The following is a 23,641-nucleotide window of genomic DNA, read 5'->3' as shown; positions in this document are numbered from 1 at the left end:
AAGGGGTGGGGGGATGGCTGCGCTACTCCACCCCCACCCGCTCTTCCAGAAAAAACACTCAGGCTTATTTACACATCAATCTTTTTTCATATATTGTGTGAAAAAGTGTGCATTTTGAAATAACAGAGTGGGTAGAAATGAATCTGGGTGCAGTAAAATATAGTAACTTACAGAGAAATAAAGGGGCGCAGAAAAATAAAGGGTTGGCAAAACGTGAAAGGGGTGTGTGTCAAAACATGAAAGGGGCACCCCCTAAAATCGACCAGCCAAAATAACGGCAAACAAAATACCAGATTTGAAGGCTGCCAGCATCAATTCCCTGCATTGTTTTAATTTGTTTGTTTTTTTCAGCTTCCTGTAATCATAAAACATGACTGATACATGTATAATATATCAGAATGTCCAAAATCACAATTTTCAGAAAAATAGTTTTATAGTTTTCATCACTTCTATTACATGTTGCACCTACAAATGAGTGGACCTACTATTGTTTCATTATTTCATGAAATGTTTGTGTTAATGTGGATGCAGCCATTTTGCCCAAGTGCACACACTAACAATTTCAAAATCGTCTTATCAACAAACTTGGTCTCAAAAACTTTGAATATAGGTCACGTCTGCATGTGTAGTTCAGACAGTTGCACAGATTAAACACTATGAACACACCCAAATTAATCTTGATATAAATTTGTGAGAAAACCGTTGTAGTTGTTGGTATCAGTGAATATTTAACTAATTTTGTATACTTAAATTTCAGTCTGTTGATTTCGCACATGTGGTCAAGAGTGCTTACTTAACAAACCAAAACATAATGAGCTGCGATACTACTGTAGTTTTAGTAGGTGAATTTCTATTTCACCTGCTAGGTCTAAAAAAATTGACTGCTTTTCGCAGGCCCCTATTTTGAGCCCTGAAACTCCAGAGAGAATGCGTAACCCCCCCCCCAAGCTAAAAATCATATCTAACTGCCCCCCCCCCCCCCCAACCCACCCCCCATTTGCTGTCTTTGGATGTCTAAGCAGATTTCTGACTGCAACTGATCTATGTAAATTTTAAGTTACTGTAAGTTAAATTGATATAGAAATTATAACAAACTGTTTTTATTCGAGTTTGTGCATGTACATATCAGAAAAAGATGCATGTTTTTATTGATATATAAATACTGTGTATATTACTGCTCAAATTAATTATGGGTAAAACATTTGCATTATGGCTCATAAAAATCCCCGTTGGATAATTTTTTGGCTATAGCTATTTTTTATAAGGGTAGCCATCCTTAAAAGTCACCAATGTTGAAGTGGGCAAAAAGAGACACATTGTTTATTTTATTTAAATTTACATAAAATGAGTGTAAAAAGATATCAGTACATATTGTGGCGGGAACCCCTGCTTCTCTACACCCGTTTGTTTTAATAATAATAATAATAAGTTATAAGATAACACATTACAGGAGACTGAGCAACTTTAATGATAATTTATTTCCACATTGTCATTAATAAATACAAAGTCAATAATTATATTACATTAAATTAGCTATATACAAAATCCACCCCCAAACCCACCATTACCTACCGAGTCAGGTTCGTCTGCTGTCGACGTCACCCTTGGGTTTTTACACGTTAATTTATGCTTAGACCCCGCTTCGGTACATCTGCTCTTTCCAGTGTCCAGCCCAGTCCCATTTTTTGGCATACCCAAATGGTGATATACGGCTTCAGGGTGCCTGATCATCGGTTCTCCTCACACGTGGAGACAATGTCATAACAATCATACTATTTGGCAGACAAAATGTTATACACATGTTGGCAAGCATTACCCAATACAATAACAATTGTAATAACCACAAACAAATATGATTCCCATCACATGTGTTGGCAAGCATTGCACAGTACAATAACAATTGTAATAACCACAAACAAATATGGTTCCCATCACATGTGTTGGCAAGCATTGCCCATTACAATAACAATTGTAATAACTACAAATAAATATGATTCCCATCACATGTGTTGGCAAGCATTGCCAGTACAATAACAATTGTAATAACTACAAGCAAATATGATTCCCATCACAATATGATCTAGAATTTCTTCTCAGTTTCAAGCATTTGCTTCCCAGTTATAATTTTGACAAGCAAACATTGCTTCTCACTCAACAAAATTAATTTTGAGTCTTGCTTGGTGGTCTGAGGGTTTAACACTCTGGTGTATATGCTTCAGTTTTTCACCACCTGGTAAAGAAATAATGTTAAGTAAACTTGTTTCTTGGTGATCATCAGCATAACTATTTTACTTTTATACACACTGCCAATTTAATATTCTGTCTATCAGTAACATAATGATGAATATGTAAATCACTTGGCAGATTGATTCCATGTTCACAACAACCCTATTTTACTTGTGACAAAAACAGACATGTCATTTGATAATACAAATAGAAGGTGTTTAGAAAAATAAAAAAAGAATAACAATAGTTAATGTACAGTATAAAACCCATTGATTAATCAAATCATTTGCCTAAATAAACTGGTTTTATTTATTAAATGTAGCATGTATCAGTATGAATACCCATGCTGTGAAAATAAGTATACCAAGTACTCCAAACATCAAAATCCCATACATGCACCTGACACCCAAACACCAAATAAACATACAAGTACCTGTCCCATCCCCCACTGTACAAGTTTTTAAGGATTGTCTGTTATTTCTTTTAGGTTCATCAGGGTATGAACAAAAAAGCAGACAATCAGAGAAGACATTCATATAATTGTTTGGCATTACTTTTTTTTCCCTCTTAAACCTTGATGAACCTAAAAGAAGTAACTGACAATCCTTACCATTAAATTTGAAACATACTTATTAAGTATTGTCCATTGATACCATACAAATATTTACAAATAAGTAGCTAATAATTCAGCATGCATTCACATCATTATTATATATAGTTCTGAAAGTAGATTTACTTTATAATGTGTTTCATTGATACAGTTTGAATTGATAAACACAATGCTTTGTCTTACTTGATATTGTCTTTTGCAGGAATATGAAATTATCTAGTTGTACATATTAGATTTTAGGTTTACTAATGCAAGAGGTCTGTGAACACATTCTATTGTTTATGGGTAACTTGCATTTAGAGTCTAAATATTTGTGTTTGAATTTAAGATTTTCATGGGCCCGAGTATAGGAATGGCCAAATCATCATGCATGTTGTTATTGCGCTCATATATTTATTATTTGTGTTGCATTGTTGGTTAAGTAGTGCCTCCACTTGTGCATATGCGGTGCAGATGTGGATGCAGACATGTTTTGTGTGTTGTCCATTTATATAGTTTTGTATCCATTGATTCTTTTCGAACATGTTTCCCTACATGGTCCTGTACCTACCGCTACATGATCCAGTTGTTGGATGGACACAGCCCTGTGTTATTTCATTGTGTGGGATTTTAGCCATGTATACATCCGTGGCTGCATACACGCAAATGGACACACTACTTTACATTTTGTTTGTTGGTGAGTGCAGTACCCAAGTGATATAATTATACTAGTGACAACATATTTATTTAACCAAAAAAAAGAAGAAAAAAAGTAGCTGATGTAGATCCAGAATCTCCCTCTTGTATTAATTATATATTCCCTTTCTGAGAACAGGTGTGAATCCAATGGGAGAGTGCTGAAAGTTGGCACCCTCCCTCCGAGTTTTGATGTGCCATAACAAATAATGTTTAATGGATGAATACAGTAAATGTATTTGTTTTTAGTCAGCATGGGTGCATAGTGTGGGACGGGGATTCAGATATGAACCTAGCAGACCCTTTGGGCTGCCATTTGTTCTGGACACCTAATATTGCACTATTAAAAAAATTGCCTCAGCAGGTGATGGTTAGACCGAACCCAGTCTACTGTCTACGTCTATGAGGCACATGCAATATTATGGTCAGCTTGGTGTTTCTGAGAAAGATAACCATTATACATTAATATACTTTTAATTCCTGTAGTTGTCATTTGTAAATATTATGTTTCCACTGTAAATACTGTGATCCACTTTTAAACTTTGCACCCCTTCCCTAGAAAAATTCTATATCAGTCCAGGGAATTGAAGTCACAGAATAACAAAATTCATGTGAAGGTGTATATATCAGTGTTCTCCAACTCCATAACCAGGTTGGCACCCCGCTACTCTGATGTGAATTGATGCCATCCTCTCAAATATTTATAAGCATGTCTGCCATGCTGAATATGAACCCACCATGCTCGCAACATTTAATATTTTTCTTCAAATGTAAACTTCTCTCACATACATTACACCTAATTTTTGTCTCCCAGATGTCAAGAAATTGTATCTACTTGTATGTCATTTCAAAAATGTCCTAAAAGGAAGCCCCCATCCCACCCAGACCCTTTGGTGTACAATTTTCCTGGACACATGTATGAATAACCTAATATTACACTATAAAAAAAATCTTGCACTATAAAAAGTGCTTTTTTCTCAGCAGGGGAGGATTGGACCGAACCTCTCCCCACCACCCAATAGGGTTACATGCCTTCTGTTAAGTCATTGTGCCATCCTGGTTTCAGCAAACTATACACACAGAATTTTATGTATGATGCTTTTGATTCTTAATGATTGCACAAGTCTATGATGCTGTAAGAATATACAGAAATGTAACTGGCTACATTATTTGAATGCTACGAGGTATTTAACTCTGAACTCTGCAACAGCAGCTGCAAAACCTATACTACTGAGCACACTGAATATTTGTACCGAGTCCCTATAGCGGTTGATTGGTATATTCTTGTGCACAATAAATAAGTGAAAAAAACCTAATGAATACTTGCTGAAGTTGTATATTTAGTACATTACCCTTCTTAGGCCACTTTTTCATATGTGTGAATCAGACTGATTTTAACCGTGTGACTACCGTAAAGCGCGCTGCTTATATGGAAACATCCTTATTGATAACCTTCAATTCGATTTTTGGATGCTTCTGCTTTCTGCACCCGTGCCAAAAACTACACATGATAAATGGTCCTTAACTTAAGTTTAGTATTTCTACTCGCATCCATTCAGAACTTGTTCTATAATTCTTATGAGATGTTGAAATTTCTTCTGAATTTCAATATACTCATCAGTGCTTTATTTGTTTTTAATTATTTGATTATAAAACAAATTTATTATGTTGTGAATATATCTTTAAATTTTTGTATTTAAATTGATCATTGATCAAACTTTTCCTACCTTTATTTGACATCTAATAACCGATGTAGTTTTCATGCTGGGGAAGTGAAAGCAGGGAACACTGCCTTTCCTCAAATCTGAAGATAATACATTGACCCACCCATCTGAAAATCATATTAATATATAGTTACACACACACACACACACACACACACACACACACACACACACACGTTTCTGTGATCTTCCAGTGCTTACTCAGAAGATTTACAGGTATTGAGAATTTGCAATGGTTGCAGCTTATTATCTTGTCTACCAATTATTGTAATGTATTCTACTTTCTATTTTATACAGTTGAACTGAAAATTCTCAATGTCATATAAAATAATGTTAAAGTCATATTTCAGAAATTATACAATATGTGGAGTACTGAAATAAGTATAGTTTATGTACTTGCTTAATTTGAACAATGTACATGTATAGATAAAATTCAACTGTTGATTCTATTTCTCTAGCCCCATGTAATAATCTAAGACTAGTATGTTAGTGTTCCTGTCCTTAAGATCCATTGCCCCATCCAACTAAAAATTGTACACCATTGAACATAGATATTTGTACTGAATCTTTTCTCTCTTTTAAAATTTGTATACTAAATCATTTTGATAAAAATTTCTATTGTTATTCTATTTATAATCATTATTTCCACACTTAATGTTTCTTTTGTTATAAAAGAAACTACAAATACATACTATATGTACATAAATGTGAATGACAAACCCGTATTCCATTATTGAAATCATATCTGCACGAAGTACGAGTCAAAAGGAAGTTTTAAGCAAAGTTGTGGTTGCTTCCATGATCCAATATCAGGTACTTGACCTTAGAAGGACTGCCACTCCCATAGGAGATCTGTAACAGGATATTCCATCCTTCCTGCACTGCCTGAATGAGGACTGCCATTCCCAAGAGTAGCTTAGAAAACCCAACATAACGCATGTATTAATATTGAAATCTAATAATTAATATTATAAAATGATATACTGTGCAGCATAAATATGTATGAGTATCTCATTTCTACCATTCCAGTGCTCCTTGCTACAAGCAAAATCAATACTATCTGTACAGTTGTATGTAGTTCTGCTATGATCAAGTTCTCTGTAACCCTATTTATGTGATTGTAACAAAACCTTTGCATGTATAATGTATATACTATATATTTTGTCATAGAAAAATAACTTGAAAGCATTGATTATTGAAGATACTCAATAATGGGCAATGCTCAGTTTAAACATTTTTTTTTTTTAATTATAATAATTTTATAATCATGTTTCCAAGTCATTTATCTGAACACAATTAAACATATAGTGCATAAAAACAATTAAATATATGCATTAAAAAAATAAAAGTAAAATGATGATTATACCCAAGTTTATTAACTCTTAGCATCCAGCGTTACAATCAGAAAACATCAACCAAGTTTCCCACATGAAATTTGTCATTTTGAACCAACATTGTTCGACAATGTCAAATTGTAAGAAAACAACTAATGTAACACTATCTTGATGTGTATAATATTGTTAGGGTACATCCTAGTGAGTGTAATTACCCTAATAAAATTTACACAAGAACTTAATTAATGTTTTAAAATATTTTTTAAAAACCCAACGATTACGATGGATGACATCATTGTGTATGTCTCTTTTACAAAGTTTATTTATTTTTACTTTTACTCGATGAGTAATCCCAACCGTCATCTTCTTCAAAGTCTGTATCATCAGTCATTGTTGGCGAATATATCCTTTAAAACATCTTCAACTTTCATTAAATAACAATGTCTAACATGTTTTGAATTGTTTTAGGGTTTTTTACAAATATCAAGAAATAGAACCCATGTATATGTTATGTTACCAACAGCGTTTACACAAATTTTGACACATTTTTTTTCTTCTCTTTTTGATATTGCAATAACAACTTAAATATTAACAGCAGTCAAAAGGTACACTGAATGTTTTTGATTGTTAATCTGCTATGTTCTAGTGTTAATAGAATCGAAATGGATAACTCACATGAATTTTGACAGCTGTATTTATCGATAGCAGTCGTATCACTACTACAGTCCAGAATGGGTTTTTACATTAGTTATGCACGTCTCGACTACAGTTGAGAATTGGAGGGAAAGATTTTGTAATAGTGACCATTTTACAATACTCATTTTAGTCCATGAGAGTTCATAGACCTTCCAACTTCTTAGTTTGTAGTATTCATTTTATTCATAACAGATCTTCCAAAATCTAAATATAAAATGATTAAAATGCAATTGCATGTTCTTGTGGTCAGAGATCATAGTTGCCAGAATGCCATTGGTTCAAATCCTGGTTTATAGTGTAAAGGAAAATGCTCCTATCCATGCACAGAACAATATAGTAACATCAGTGATGGTAGTTCCCATGTTTTACATGTGTGCACATACTTATAGTCCTGACTGTTTTGTACATGAATTTCCTGACCAGACTAATACTGTCTCAACCAAATGGTATCTTTAGAAGTCATGCTGTACCCATCCCCTCGACCAGCTGTCCATGCAAGCAGGTTATAACAATTTAAAACAAACAAAAAATCGATACCATTCCTCTGCACAGAAATTCCTTTAGAATCTGAGGAAGTCTCTGTGTGTATTGCCATTGTTTCCAGCGTTAGTATATATATTTTTTTATTATGCACTATATTTATATGTGGTGTCTGTGTATGCTGTTATTATGCTGTTATAAATCCATTTGTTTATATGTTTATTCAATATATATTTAATAACACACAATAACACAGAATACTGAATTATTTTTATGCCCCAGTCAGTCTTATATAGCCCCTTGTTATTTACAGCTTTTCTTAAAGTCCCATACTTAAAAATTCTGACCAAACATCCATGAAACCCATGTCCAAATCCCGTATTTATTGCATCCAAGTTTTTAGTATAGTATATAGTAGCTGATTCGTTACAACCCCAGTTCAAGATCAGTTACCTAGTCTGAGTGTCTAAAGTAAACGTGAAAAAATGTTTTGTTCGGGTCTTTTAACCGCTTGTCATGTAACCAGTGATGTGCCAGTTGAAATCCATGTTGGGGATTGGATCTGTGAGACAATCACACCTTTAAACTTGGTAAGGTGACTTTCATTTTCAACTTTTAATATAGATATTTGTTTTGTTTTGTTTTGCTGTTTTTGTTTTTCATTTGCCTTATACATGTACACATTATAAGAAGTATTTCGTTCTTTTTGCAAGTTGTAAGTTGTGCTGTTATCTGACACTAATTTTAATTTCTAGCAATGTATTGTTAATTTATATTTTTTCACAGATAAACTTGATGGTCTTCGATTAAACAAACGTAAGCGTTCCCCTTCACCACAGAGCCTTGAAGATTTCCTTCAGATGGATTATTTTAATCGTAGGTCTACACCTGGCAAAAAGAGGGTGAGTTATCAATCTTCTATTAATTTTACTAATTTAAAAAACCATAATAATAATGTATTAGAAAAAACATTCTAATTTGTCTATTTTTTGTCTGTATCTTTTAATGTTCACGAAAGTTTTCCATGAATTAAAATAGTGTGAATACAAAGTTGTATTAAAATGATTTAAAAAAAAACATTTTTACAATTTGTCCAATTATACCTACACAAAAAGGCAGATTCCCTGGATCAGTTCCTGTCCATGTTTATAAAACCTTTTTACCAAGTGTACACTATTAAGTTGGGGACCAAATTCACAAAACATATTGCAAGTTAACCTTTACTGTTAGCATCTCTACGTTTACATGTGTTTGATATATATTTCACACAAAAAATTAAGTAATTATAAAATATGGATTACATTAAAGTTGAAAGAAAATTATTTATGTATATTTTGAACTCGCTGCATTTAGTTTTAGGTGGGTTTTTTATCATGGCTTACATGTAGTTTTTCACATAAATGTAAATTTAACACGGAAAAACTATTGCTATAAACTTCACAAACACTGTAAATAATACACTTAAAAATATACATAACTCTCTTTCTTTTGCCCTTACTGTGACCCCTCTTCCATACTGATGTACTTTTCAGCATCAAATTTCAGCATCAATACTTGTAAATGTTTGAATTACAATGTTTTGTTAAATTGGCACCAGACACTTGAAACTTCCATTTGATAGCATTATTTATTAAAGACAAATACACACATAATAGAGTTTTAATAAATGTGGGTTTTTGCTGTTAGTGAATATCAGTATTATAAAGTTTTATTGCCCATTGTACAACTCAACATTTCAGAAGCAGGTCTGCCTGGTAGCTTCATAATGTCAGTATTTGTATATATATATGACTGTGACTGGAAATACAGCCAGTTGTAGGGAAATATTTATGGTTTATTCTAAATGCTTAAATAGTTAAAAAAAATTTTTTACAGATTGTAGCCTACATTTAAATAATAATAACTCACTGCTGTTGGATTTATGCCATGATGTTCAGATGCAGCATTTGACATCCAGTAGCCAAATGAATTTTGGTGGGGATATTATTTATTACTAATAAAGGAACTCGTAGACATGTTAAATGCATCAGATGCAGTAGAGTGCATTTTTCACATTTGCTTTCAGTCTGCGAGACTGGAGCTAATCTCCACTGCATGCATGCTGTCTGCCATACAATCATTCATCATGATTGATAGGACAGATTATGTCTCATTATCAAAACACGAAACCGTGAATCATTTTCATTTCTTTTCAACTTATTTTAGTGCTTATATCCAATTAAGGTTCAAGCACGATGTCCTGGGCACATACTTCAGCTATCTGGGCTGTCTGTCCAGGACTGGCTTAGTGGTTAGTAACCTTGAATCACTGTAGCTTGTCAACTTATATGGGAAGCAACTCTTGAGAGCCTACTTTGAAATGCTCAGTGGTAGAGTGCTTGCCGTGAGTGTATTGGGAACAAACTGCTTTCAACTGCAAAATAACTCTAATCCTACATATATATTGTAGGCCTATATAGGGGTTAAAGATGACCCTACATAGATAGATTAAAACCAACCAACTCCCCACCCACCCCTCATTTCATTCATTCATGAAAATCACACAACCCACTAGCAATGCGTTTTGTCTCATCATCTAGACCAGTACATTTAAATTTTAAAATCTTTACCTATTTTAACTATAATTTCATTTTAGTGTGTTATATTTATGTGAAATGAATACTTAGTTAAGTGGAATAATAAAAAACCCTGTTAAACATGATGCATGAGGTATAATAAAGTTTTCTGTTGTGTTTAGGTTCGTTGGGCCGATATTGAAGAGAAACAAGCCCAGCACCGCCGACGTGAACTTGGTTTCATTGTGGGACAGACTCAGCATGACTGGGATAGAATAACTGATGATAACTTTGCTCACAGAGCTCTCAATCAAACTAAATATATATAGCTTATCTCAACATGCATTCTTGGTGAGTAACAGCTTCTAAGCATAATATTAATAAGATTTAATTGAAAGACATGTATAAATATAAATGGTCTTTTATGCTATTGCAAATTGTTACTGAGTGAGAAAGAATGCTAAGAATAAAACAAACTATTTTATATGTACCATTAAATGCCAAATGTTGGACTGCTATCATTCACATCATTATTATTTTTACAATTTCATTTATGTAATCTTCTGCCTCTGCTGTGTCTTGTGTGATCATTTCTTCAGGACAGTCCATTCTTTGTTTCACACATGGTTTTCTCCATTTCATTCAGTGGCTATGTCACTAATACAGCTCAATATGTCTGAGAATGGGTTGGTGTAGCTTGGTTAAATACATGTAAACACTCTTTGTAGTTCATGGTACAATACCTGTGGAGTAGATTAAGATGGCAAGAAGTTAACAGATAAAGAGTTTTGTTGGGCAATATTGATATTTTGAAATTTGAGAAGGAAACCCTTATTTCCTATTTCAGTTGTTTCTTTGATTCTCATTTTCTTGTTGTTTGCAACATAATATTTTATGATGCCATTAAAATTGGTATTATTATCTTATTAAAATATCTGAAAACTAATTAATAGTATTGATAAACATACTATGCATGACTAATCTGTTTGTATGTGTACAGGCCTCTGAAAATAGTTTTGTTCCCCTGTTGTTCATACATAAGTCTAGTTTTGCAACCTATTTTTTGTTTGCTAAAGCAAAATAGGTAACCAGAATTTGTTTTGGGGTAACCCATAAATGGTTTATGCCAGATTTCATTTGTAAGAGGCCTATATTCAAAAATATAGTATATGTGCCCATTTGTAAATGCAAACATGTTTTGGTCTGTAATTTTAATATGGGTTTGGTTTTTTTTTTTTGAAAACATTTTACTACAAATATATAGAGAATATTAAATGAGTTCCCATTTGAGAATATTTATATTACAAGTGTGTTCAGTGGAACATCACAAGCATTTTCGCTTGTGATGTAGGATTAAAAACTCACAAGTTGTAATGTAAACGGTCTCACACAGGAGCAAGTATAGTATTTTATTTATCACACTGCACATTAATAAACTAAAATCACACAGAATGACTTCCAAAATAACTAAACAAGACATAAAAATACAGAGATTAAAGACCGGGAAAATTATGTCACTTACTTCATTTAGCTATTTATCAATGAAACTTTGCATTGAGGTGTTATGAATATTATAGTGTTATCTCTGGTCAGTCCATGTCTTTGATGGAAGAAACCTTGTACTAATCAAACTTAAGAAATAGTATATTGGACATTAATAGCTGGTGTCTAAACAATCCGCTGATCCCATTATTGAATAAACATTCCTTTCCTTAAAGATAAGACTTTAATTAGTATTGAACAAAAATTGTAATTAAATAATATCAACCATTTTTAATTTTAATTTAAAAACCAATTTAAGAGAATTTCCCCACACCACCACTGCTGACTTGGACTACAGCTTGAAGTGTTTTTCATCATATTTAGTCTGACTCACTACACTGAATTCCAAATATTTACTCAAAATACCTGTAACTTCATTTATAAATAGAGCTGCTGGCCATGTATTTTTTTTTTAAATTCCAAATGGTTCTTTTTATGCAAACTGTTAAAAATCAAAGCTAATATATTTGTTTCTCTCACATAAACCACTTTACATTTTGTCCTTTACCCATGTATTTTGATGTGTATACAGTATTTTTTTATGTGTTCCGATATCTTTATTTACCTCTAACCTGCTGGTTATGTGATACAATCAGACTTGTGTTTAAACATTAATGTTGGTGTTCAGGGGCACCTCCCACACTTTATATCATTGTGGAGACCCTCTGAGACCCATCAACCTCCAACTGATAGCATCCTGTCTGTCATTAAAACATGATATCAGCGAGCCACAATTTGCTGTGGACAATATAGTGGAACATGTTGGTGTGTGGTTACAAACCACTGGGGTCAGTCTGTGTAGAGCGGAGATTAGCCTGTCAATAGTTGATGCAGCTGATACAGTCGGTAATAGAATGAGAGGCAAATGTTAATACTTACATGTTGTGTTTGTCACATGAGTGTAGCGCCTTGCTCTCTCCAGCCTCCATAGACTGACTCACTGCAGCTGGCTTGTGGGGAGAAGTACAGTCGGACATCTATCCATTTGCCTTGATTATTAACTTCTTCCACCTCATGGCAAGTCACTGTTTGTTTCTGTGTTGAAAGATAAAAGCCAGAGAGCTACTTTAGATTTAATAAGCTGGAATAAATTCAAGTGCCAGAAGACGACCACCCAAAAGATTTTCCAAAAACAGATGGATTTTTTTTTCCTGTTTTCTTAGGTGCTTTGAAAACAAAAAAAACTGGATATTTATCATTAACCATATGCAAGTGTGTTATTCAGTATCATTTCATCACCCACGGATGCCTTGCATACATTAGGAGAACTTAACCAGTCATAATTGGTGAGGATAGCAATTCAGACTGATGCACACTCAAGTTGTTATTGGGCCAGATTACCATTTAATGTGAAGTGAGACATTCTGATATATACACATCTGATGATTAGTTTATCCATTCGCCGCCTATCTCCTTAACAGCAGGCTATTAACTGTGGCAACAATCTCAATGGGCCGACATAAATCAGGGGCCATTTCAAACACTTCACAAGACCTGTACTGGCTTAATCATTTTGTTTCATGGGTAATTGGAGACTCGATGGTTGTCGGTTTTTTGGTAATAAAACTTGTCAAGTCCCAAGTTTATTTTAGTACTTGATCCTATATCTGTTAATATATTGTGTAACATATGCACTGTTCACATATGTAACTTATTATGAGGGAATCAAGTGCAAATCAAGAATGAATGAAATGTATATATACAGTGAAGATGGCAGGGATATAATAGGTTTTTTATATTTACGTCTTTATTCATTCATTATCCCAATTACAATCATAAGAGTAAATTACACATATTTTATTAATTAAAATAAGTTACCCATACTTTATTCATTAATATAAATTTACCAGGGTGAAATAAACATTTATTTCTTTGGACATAAATTTCAAGATGTATTTTTTTTAAAAACTAAATGGGGGAATCTGGTGTGTTTAAGATAATCATTCAAAATGTTTTCTTTTGTTTGAAGAATAAATAACCCTGAAAGTATCCAAAATAGTATGTAGATAGATTTCCTCTTATTACTTTTGTTTTGATAAAACTTTATATCTGGAACTATTCTCATTGACAATAGATTAGAAACCACTTGCAGAAGTATAAGAGTTTATATTATTTAGGTAGCTGTTTATACTGAGAAGTGCTATAATCAGCTTGCTTATGTTGGGAACAGGAATATTTATCACATTTGTCAAGATATTTATCTGGAGAATGTCTTTAAAAACCTTGAAGAATCTGCCAATTGATTAGGTGTAATTTTCCAGCTAAGGTTATGTACCATCACACCTTGCTGACTTGGCTCCATGTCCTTGTCCTGGAAGTTGGTGGGCTATTAGGCTATTTCTTGTTCCAGCCTGTTCACTTCGACTGGTATATCATAGGCTGTGGTATGCGTTATCCATTTTTGAGGGATGGTGCATATAGAAGATCCCTTTCTATTTATGAATAAAAGTAGCAGGTTTCCTCTCTAAGACTGTGTGTCAGAATTACCAAATGTTTGACATCCAATAGCCGATGATTAATAGATCAATGTACTTTAGTGGAGTTGTTAAACAAATAAACAATAACATTTGTCCTGGAAAGGCTAGTAGGTTTGCAAATAAGTCTTTCTTGTGAAAAAAAATAGACACACCAACGCGAAGTTTAATCCAATGTGAATACCTTGTGTATGATAAAAAAAATTATTACATTTTTATAGTTTTCATGGAATTTACATATTTCCAAAACAGGAAAAGTTTGATAACCAGTTAATATATTTACAATCAACTTATGAACTTGGGATTCACTGCATTAACTGTCCTGTTCTAAGCTTCTTCCCACATTTCTGAGTATAGAAGCAAATGGCATTGTTAAAAATGTTTTGAATGTCATTAATATAAAGAAAGATTCATTCATTTATCAAAGTAGCTCTAGACTCCTACACTGTATTGTTTTTAACTGAATTAGTGAATATATTATTTGTATTTTCTTTCTTTTTTTTCAGTGCTTTTTGTGTTTCTGTTTATACAGTTATCTTCATTCACCATTTATGGCAGTTTTGTCAGTTTGTTTTCGAATGCTCCAGACATCATATTTTTTTGGATCGAATATCTTGAAAGACAAAACAAATTATACAAATTTGATTTGAATGGCAGAATATGAAGATATTTACTAGTTCCGCTACATTTGGCGATTTCTGACTCAATTCATGTTGTCCTGTTTGGTGTGTTGAACCAAGTCTTTTACAAGAAGAGTTTTTAAGAGAAAGTGGGATGAGAGTTGAAAGCTGTTCACAGACGTGGAATTGAAAGGTCACCTCCTGATGTTTTAATTATGTGTATATATGAGATAATGAAACAGTATTGTAAAATCTCATTAAAATCATTGTGAAGCTTATGTTATTGTCTGCTGATTACCTCTATGTTGCTTCTGTCTCGGACACTTTTTATTAAAAACATGTTTTTAATGTAGACTTACTTGTTTGGTATCAAAGCTTAGTAAATTTACTAACTGTAACAAAAAATGAAGATTCAACAATACGAAATTTTATCTTAAAACTTTTACATAAAACTGAAACACAACTGAGGTTTTAGTGAATTAGAATTTGATTGTTGCAAAAGTTTTTTTTGAGAATTCATGTTTTGTTAGTATTTAGATAAGTAAATAAATATTGTGCTTTAGTCACAAAAAATTGAGTTGATTTTTTTAGCTACTGTGTGTGCGCGCACACATTTGAACAGGCATATTTACCACTATTGTCAAGATAATTAGGTGGTGAATGTCTTCAGAAGCCTTGAAGAATCTTTGAGTTGATTAGGTATGCTTTATTCAACTAATATTATGTACCATCATACCTTGTCCTGTTGACTTGGATTCATTTCCTTGTCCTGGAAAGGTCTGAACATATGAGGTCTGCACTGGAGCTGAATTTCCAGCACAAACTTAGCTTAATGTGAATACCCTTGTGTTACATTTATGATTATTACATTTTTGTAGTTTACCCTGAAAAATATTTGTGAAAAAGTTGGAAATACCCGAAACAACTTTAATGACTTGTTAACCTATTTAAAACCACTATTGGATTTCTGATGCACTGCTGTACTTGCTGTGTTCTATATTTCTCCCCATATTTCTATCTAGCCACTGTGTTTGCTGTTTGTATGACATAGTATCATATGACAGTTATAATTGGTTTTAAGTGTCATTAAATAAGCCTCCGAGATTGAAAAATGTGTTACGCAAATCTGGACCTTTTGAGCAATGCCCAAACATAATGATCGCATTGATCATTCTTGCAATTTTTATAGGCTTGTTATATATGCACATTATTTTGGATCCAAATACCATACTTTAAAAGTGACATGCATTATTAAGAAATTTTCTAACAGTCGTGACATTTATAGTTATGTTTCTGTGGTATATAGTTAGTATTGTCAACTTATTATAAATCTACATGGGTCAACTGTAACTGTAATCATTTACAGCTTAAAAGTAACCAATAAAGTATATACTGTTTAGTAATTTTGCTTGATGGATTTGTTTTAAAAACAATAATTATAGCCACTTATTCACTGGTGTGATTTTATAGATTGACTTGCACTTGATCATTTTAATGCGATGCTTTGTGGTAGAAAGTTGCCCTCACATTCAAGATACCCTATTATCTATCCCAGAGGAACTGCTCAAAATTACATAATACAAAATCTGGTAATTCTGTTTAACCCTCGTATAACATTCTGTAGCACTAAGACCACTTGCCTGTTGGCCAATCCCAAATTTGATCTGCAAATAAAAATTTTTTTAAACCAAGACCACAAAGTCTTTAGAATTTCAAAAATTATGTAACACTTATTTCAACCTCCTTTCATCTTTCACTATGGGGTAATTTTAATAATTATTGGGTTTATAATTTTCTATTTGTCAATTTTGTATAAACAAAAACTGTAAAAATTATTAGTAAAAGAAAGTTTGATCATGACTGCCGTATTTATGAATAAAAAGTACACATATTTAAAAAGGTTATACAACTTGACAAATGCCCCCCTTCCTAGCCCCCTCCCTGCATAATGTTTTGTTATCCCAAGACCCCTTCCTAAATGTTATATATTTCTTTAACCCCTTACCCCCCCCCCCCTCCCCCATTTTTCCCAAAAGTTATTGATATCCATTCATTAAGCAATTCATTCATCCAACCCTCAAACCATTCATCCATTTGTTAAACAATCCATTTAATAATGATGGTTATAGCCTGAGCTACACCAAACAATGTTGTAATAATTAACTTTGTATGTTCGACTAGAAAGTGCTGCAAAATAAACAAATTCACCTTAGTACTTTCAATGTGCCTGTGTCATCCGTAAGTGGACTGTGCTAGCATTGTAAGAGACCACATAAATAGGGAATAACTGGTTACTGTCTTAAGACTAACCAGTTATTTCTTTTATCCTGCAATTCTACAGGAATATTCGGAAAATCATTATTTAATCCAGTTTTGTGTACGCAAATCGAGTATTGTCAACCTAGCAAGGCTTTTGCCGTATGATCCTCGTACAAGATACATGACGTCATTATTTGTAAGACACTAGCTACATTCTGTCACATTAAAAACGTGTTTCTAAACGCTAATTCAAAAATAAATATACAAGTTTTGTATTTTTATAGCAAAACTAAAAGTTATTTGTATTTACTGTACTTCAACAAATGATTTAAAGAGTATGTTTATTGAAAATCTACTCTGAAATACTCGAGTCGAGTTGGGCTTATGTCATGTAACCTATATTTTTGGTCAGTGACCGAAAATATAGAGATTTATCTAGTCATTATATCTTGCCAATGTATACAGTGATTGCTGTATAAAATGTACAAGATGGATACCGTCAGCTGCCTAAATGATGTACCCGTACACAAAAATGCACGTGATACTAGCTATCATCATTTTTTACTTATTTAGCCATAATTATCATATGATGAATCTTACAATCCTCATCACAAAACATGGTTACAAGAAAATATAATTTTGACAGAGGCCACTGGAATAATTTATTGGATAATGTTTCACTTACACAATATTTATACATGTGGCTAATGTATATACATGTACATGTATATATATTTTATTAAACTAAGTATTCCTGTTTTGAACAGAGATATTATTTTGATGGTAAAATTACAACTTATCCACTTTGATTAATTGAATACCTTGTCATTCAAAATGCCCAAACTCTTGATAATATGATCTTGCTTCGTCGTTGTGATGGTGTATTAGTGTATGATAGTTATCAAACAATGCTTGAAGCATTGCTGTGTACCGAGATTTTTGTCTCTTTATAAAGTAAAAAGGCGATAAGTATATAGGTATTACTTTTCTGATGATGGAGTCAATGTCAACTTTTATGTTATAGTTTAACATTAAAGTTTCACATTTCCATTTACTTTCACAAACTAACTTTCATAAGTTCTAGGTCAGTGAAATTGTTTGAATAGTTGCACCTATGTGTTTTCATCACAGTGCATGTGAAAAAAAAAATGAAAAAAAATTGAACATTTTTAATTCAAATACTTTTGCATTTAGCTTAATTAATATTAGTTTGTGTTTATCTCCATTGCTCACAAACTACAAGTCATAGATCAGTGAAACCTGTTTTATAGTTGTTCCTATGGATTTTCATGACAATTCATGTGAAAGAATTAAAAATTAATTAATTAAACACTAAAATACATTTGATTTTTGCTCAATGTTAAAGTTTTGCATTTAACTCCCATTTCTCAAAAACTAAGTTCTAGATAACCTTGGATAATCTTTTTAATGATCTCTTTTATATTTTATGAACATTTAAATCTGTAATCTGATTTGTATATTTAATGTTTAAACATTTACAGTAGTTCATCACTTGTTTTCTTCTTTCTATGATATGTTTCTTCAATTTTGCTATAATCTAGATCACATTAAAATATAGTTCTAGTTTAATGTGATTTAAAGCTGAATATTTTATGGATGCAACTATCCGTGACAACTAATACATTTCCGCAGAATTCTTGTTGAATATCAGCACCAGAACATCGCTTCACATTCCTGCCGAGAAGTTATTTAGGATATTCCACAGACTCATTGTGGAACGTTTTTTTGGTGGTTTTTTTATATTATTATTATTTTTTTGTATATATATATTCTTTGTAGAGAGTTCGAATAGTACAGATTATCAGACATACATAATACATAAAAGACAATGCACAATGATTAATGGATAATACATAGTACTTAATACAAAATACATGATACGTAATATACAGTGGCATGGGAATAAATGCATGGTGAGAGAATTACATTAAAAGGGTTGTTGGTTGATAAGAATCACTCAACCACGCTCATATTAATTCACTAGCCATCTCTCACTCTCTCTCTCTCTCTCTCTCTCTCTCTCTCTCTCTCTCTCTCTCTCTCTCACACACACACACACACACACACACCGCTATAAAGATTTGCACAAGAACAAACGGTCATGACTGTCTACAGTATATTCGTCTTCATATTGTTAACGTAATATATTTGCGTTATTTTATAAATGAAATGTATGACAGTTTCACTATATAACATAGATGATTCATCATCAATATTTATTGGAGGTTTGCAGGACAGGAGTTTTGTAATAAAAATATCATCGGGGCAGTTATGTAATTCTACACTGAGGTCAATAGGACAGATATCAAGAAGCGTTGTCTAAAATGTATTTCTGGTTATTAAGTGTGAACAACTAGTCATGACGTGTGTAAAAGGATCGGAATAGTAACTAGTACATAACGTACAAATACCTTGTACAGAGTTTGGCCTTCATGTAGCACATATATTTATCAAGTGATTTGCTTGCTCCTTTAGTGATGGATTTGACCATGCAACTGACCAAGCTCTATGCACTTCGAGATTGGCATGAATTGTTTGAAAATGTGTTGTATCGGGGTTTAAAGAAATTCGTAACTGCAGGTTAGTTTCCTCAAATTCTAAAATATGTTTTCTTATAATTCTATTCCAGATATGCTTACTAGGGAATACTGATGTTAAAAGAAATTCGTTGTGGTGATGCAGTAGATTATATTTACGAAGAATTGTGTATATGTCCGCTGCAAAGCCAATATTTGAATGAACACACTGATTTTTAAAACTTAGTAGTCGAGTGATTGCTATTTTGTAAGCCAGAGTCCACATGGGGCATCGCAAAAGATGTCCTAAATAGTATATTTTGTTTCTATCTATATGTCCTTCAAGGGATATACTGCCAAGAAGTCCAAGACAAAAATCGGTTCGTGTTCTTTTAGGAAGACCCTGGATAATCTTCATTACAAATCTATATGCTCTTTCTAACGCCAATGGTTCATTTGTATTTAAATTATTCCATAATTCACTACCGTACAAGGCTTTTGATAGGCACAGCGAATGAACTAGCTTGATGCTAGTTACAGGATTAATTCCACGGCAGTGACAACCAGCCTGAACTAGAGACATGGCGGTGGATTTTATAGTTTTGCGAGTCTCGAGTGTTCTGTCCCAATTATTTAAAGACCTTTGTAATTTAATGCCAACATGTTTTATGGTTGTTGAACATGGCAGTTCCTTTCCATACAGAATAAGTTTTGTAATCGGATCCTTACAGAAGTCAACAAGTTGTGTTTTAGAAGCACTATATCGCTCACATATTGAACTCATATTTTGCATGTCACTTGGAATAGGAGAAACAATAGAGATGTCATCTGCTTGAGTTGGGCAAGAAACTCGAGTATCCAGGATAATTGCATCTTTGTTGGATTGAGTTAAATTATTAAATTAAATTAAATGTATTTAGTGTCACAAATTGCCACTCATCCGACTGCATATACCATCATACAACACCTTTTTATTTGTTTTTGCCAGTCAACCAAAATATCTGGACAAGAACAAAACATAGTATATATACAACTAATATCTGAATGACAAAACCCCCACATAAAACCCAACAACCCCAAACCCCCAACCCCAAACCATATCTCTGCACAAGACTGCCCAAGAGAAGTTTTGACGAAGTCGTGTTTGCAGGCACCAAGTCTAGTGAATCACATCCAGGTTTTCAAATGAATCGGATAAGTAGGACCAATGTGACCACAGCTCTAGACTACCTTATTCTTCGTACTTTTGTCAACAAGAAGACTGCCACTGCCAAGACTGAGCCGTTTTGGCAAAGCTGTGATAACATATATCAACTAATCTCTGTCGCAAATCTTCATCCCAGATGTTGGCTTGGAGTTGTCAAGTCCTCCATGAAAGAAGAAAGCTTCACAGACGGATGACAAAATAGAATTAAGTGCAATACCTGCATTAAATTATATCAGAACTGTGTCACTGTTCCATATATTAATATTTTGTAATGTATAATTGTGAATAATTAAAGTCAAATTTGTCTTATTTTGTTGTGTAATTTTATTGCTTTCTCGTTGACACAATTATAATGAGTCATTTGAAGAAATGTGACCATTATAAAGCCATTCTGTTTCAGCTTATATATCCTTGAATATTCTTCAGGGCTTTAACTAGCTAACAAATACGGTAAAACAATAGAAACTTTTCTGGTTATTGATATTGACGTTGTAAGTATGTATGAAACCTCCCCGAAATGGCTGTAAAATGGTATTTTAAAGCCTGTAGATTTCAAACGTTCTTGGGAGGCATGCACCCGGACCCCCTAGTGTCTTGCGACTTCCATGCTCGTTCGTTCCAAGAATTCATCCCCTCTCCCGCCCCTGCCTCCCCAATCCCCCCCCCCCCCCCAAAGTATTTTAACTTTATATCAATCCCTTAATTATATGGTGGGTTTTTTAACTGGCTTATTACATATTTGACACGTGGATGTCATACTTAATAACAATAAACTGTAGTTTAAATTTCATTAAAACAAGATTTTAAGAATAAAACAATTTATGCTAGTTTTTTTTTTTTTAAATCGAGTGAAATTTCTTAAAATTTTCTTTCATAAATAAAATACTAAACATTGTTTTCCACTTTTTAAAATCGTCTATGTATTAACTTTATCACCTGACAAAATATACTAAATTTGACACCATTCCATACCCATCCGTTTCCTATTGATGTCTAGTATCCACAGAAGACTTTCCACAGGGAACATCAAATGTGCTGGTTATGTCGGTTAGGATCGATTCCCATTTGGGCTATTTCTCATCCCAGTAAATGCTCCACAACTATAGAGTAACAGGCTGTAGTATCCTGTCTGAGGATTGGTATATATATGAAATCCCTTTATGCTAATAGACAAAAGTAGCCCATTTATTACAATATAACCGTAAATAAAAATGCGTTGATTGCATCATTAAACTAAAACCTTTCTTTCTTCCTTTGCCTGGAGCACTAATATTTACCAAAAGAATGCAATGTACCAATGTATTGGGAAAATGCTCAATTTCTTGAGTTTCCAGACCCTTTATTTCACACATCACAAACTCGTAGCCAACCATTAACAATTGCTCAAAAATAAGTCAAAAAAGAGAGAGAGAGAGAGAGAGAGAGAGTCTGAAATACAGTAGAATCTAGTTGAATAGACCGCAATGCTCAAACCAAAAACGAAGTCCCTAGTTACACTTGCACGTTGTTGTTGACCGAATGGTTAGGTCGAACTACCCGATGGATCGAACACTTTATTGAGCACCGATGTGGTTCGAGCCAATGGGATTCAACTGTATATTCAAACCAGCAACATTGTATTACTGAATAGAATTCCCGTCTATTCCTCAAACCAGATAAAGCCTGGTTTTCATAAATTCAGTAACATGTCACCTACCGACGCAAATCAACACAGACCAAAGAAATTATTTATGAGAACACAAATGTAGATGGTCCAATGATGGATCTGGGAAGTTGAAAACTCTTCAACTTTGCAGATCTGTCAAAGAATGTCTTTGTCGACTTGCATCCATTACAGATTTTAAGAAAACCAGGCTTACGTGCATTTGTTAATAACATACTCTTTTTGTCTGGTTTCAGGATGGGATACAGTTTATATTATATTTAAAACAATCACTCTGTGCCACCAGTCGTAAGATTGAAAGGTATTTGTTCTATCAGTATATTTTGCAAAACCGATTATGATATATGAATAAAGTTGCATCTTTTCAAATAATCGACATACAACATTTTAATTTGAGCATCGAGTTGGCGTCCCTACCTTTGATTTTTGAGTGAAAGATTGCCTTGTCCTCACCAAAAAAACCCTCAAACAAACCCCACCATGACTCCATAAAAGTTATTATAATTCGTGTACTCATTGTATTCCCATTTTACCCTCTCTTTTTTTCCTGTTGTGTGTGCGTGTATATGTTGTGGGATCTACCGTGCCAAAGATTATAAAAACTTAAATTGTACATTATGACATGCTCTATTACTTGTGAAAAAAAAAATCCGTAACAATAACACATACGTTGCCCCCCAACCCACCAAAAAAGAAGGAAAAAGAAACCCATGTTGCCAATGATCGTCTCCTTACCCTCAACCTGAAGAACACTTGTACACTCGTGGAAATTGCGAAATTTGTGGATGACTTGGGACAAATACTGTCAAAGCCGCACATCTACTATTGCCCACTTAAAGCGACTATCCTGAGTTTGCTTTTATTGTAACATATTTAAGATTATCAGATTTTTTTTAAAGTATCTGTATAAACAAGGTGTTTGTTGTGCGAATATTTGTAGTAGCACAAACCAGAATTTACCTTTTCATGATTTCGTATGTATGAAAAAATATTGTATACATGTATCAGGGAAAAAATAATTGCTGCAAACCTCAAAAAC

General features: G+C 33.3%; 1 protein-coding gene across 2 annotated transcripts in view; it reads left to right on the top strand.

The window, feature by feature from the left end:
- The window catches only part of LOC121371280 (YLP motif-containing protein 1-like), a 69,168-nt gene extending 52,833 nt beyond the window's left edge, over window positions 1-16,335 (top strand). For both annotated transcript variants that reach the window (XM_041497056.1, XM_041497054.1), the window contains exons 20-22: window positions 8,532-8,647; window positions 10,483-10,651; window positions 14,823-16,335. In XM_041497056.1, coding sequence (XP_041352990.1) covers window positions 8,532-8,647; window positions 10,483-10,629 — 263 coding nt within the window. In that variant the 3' untranslated portion in view covers window positions 10,630-10,651; window positions 14,823-16,335. The remainder of the gene's footprint in view (window positions 1-8,531; window positions 8,648-10,482; window positions 10,652-14,822) is intronic.
- Window positions 16,336-23,641: the final 7,306 nt, after the last annotated feature.

Source organism: Gigantopelta aegis, chromosome 4 (genome assembly GCF_016097555.1).
Source record: "Gigantopelta aegis isolate Gae_Host chromosome 4, Gae_host_genome, whole genome shotgun sequence".
NCBI classification, from domain to species: domain Eukaryota; kingdom Metazoa; phylum Mollusca; class Gastropoda; order Neomphalida; family Peltospiridae; genus Gigantopelta; species Gigantopelta aegis.
This window is presented reverse-complemented; position numbering and strand designations above follow the sequence as displayed.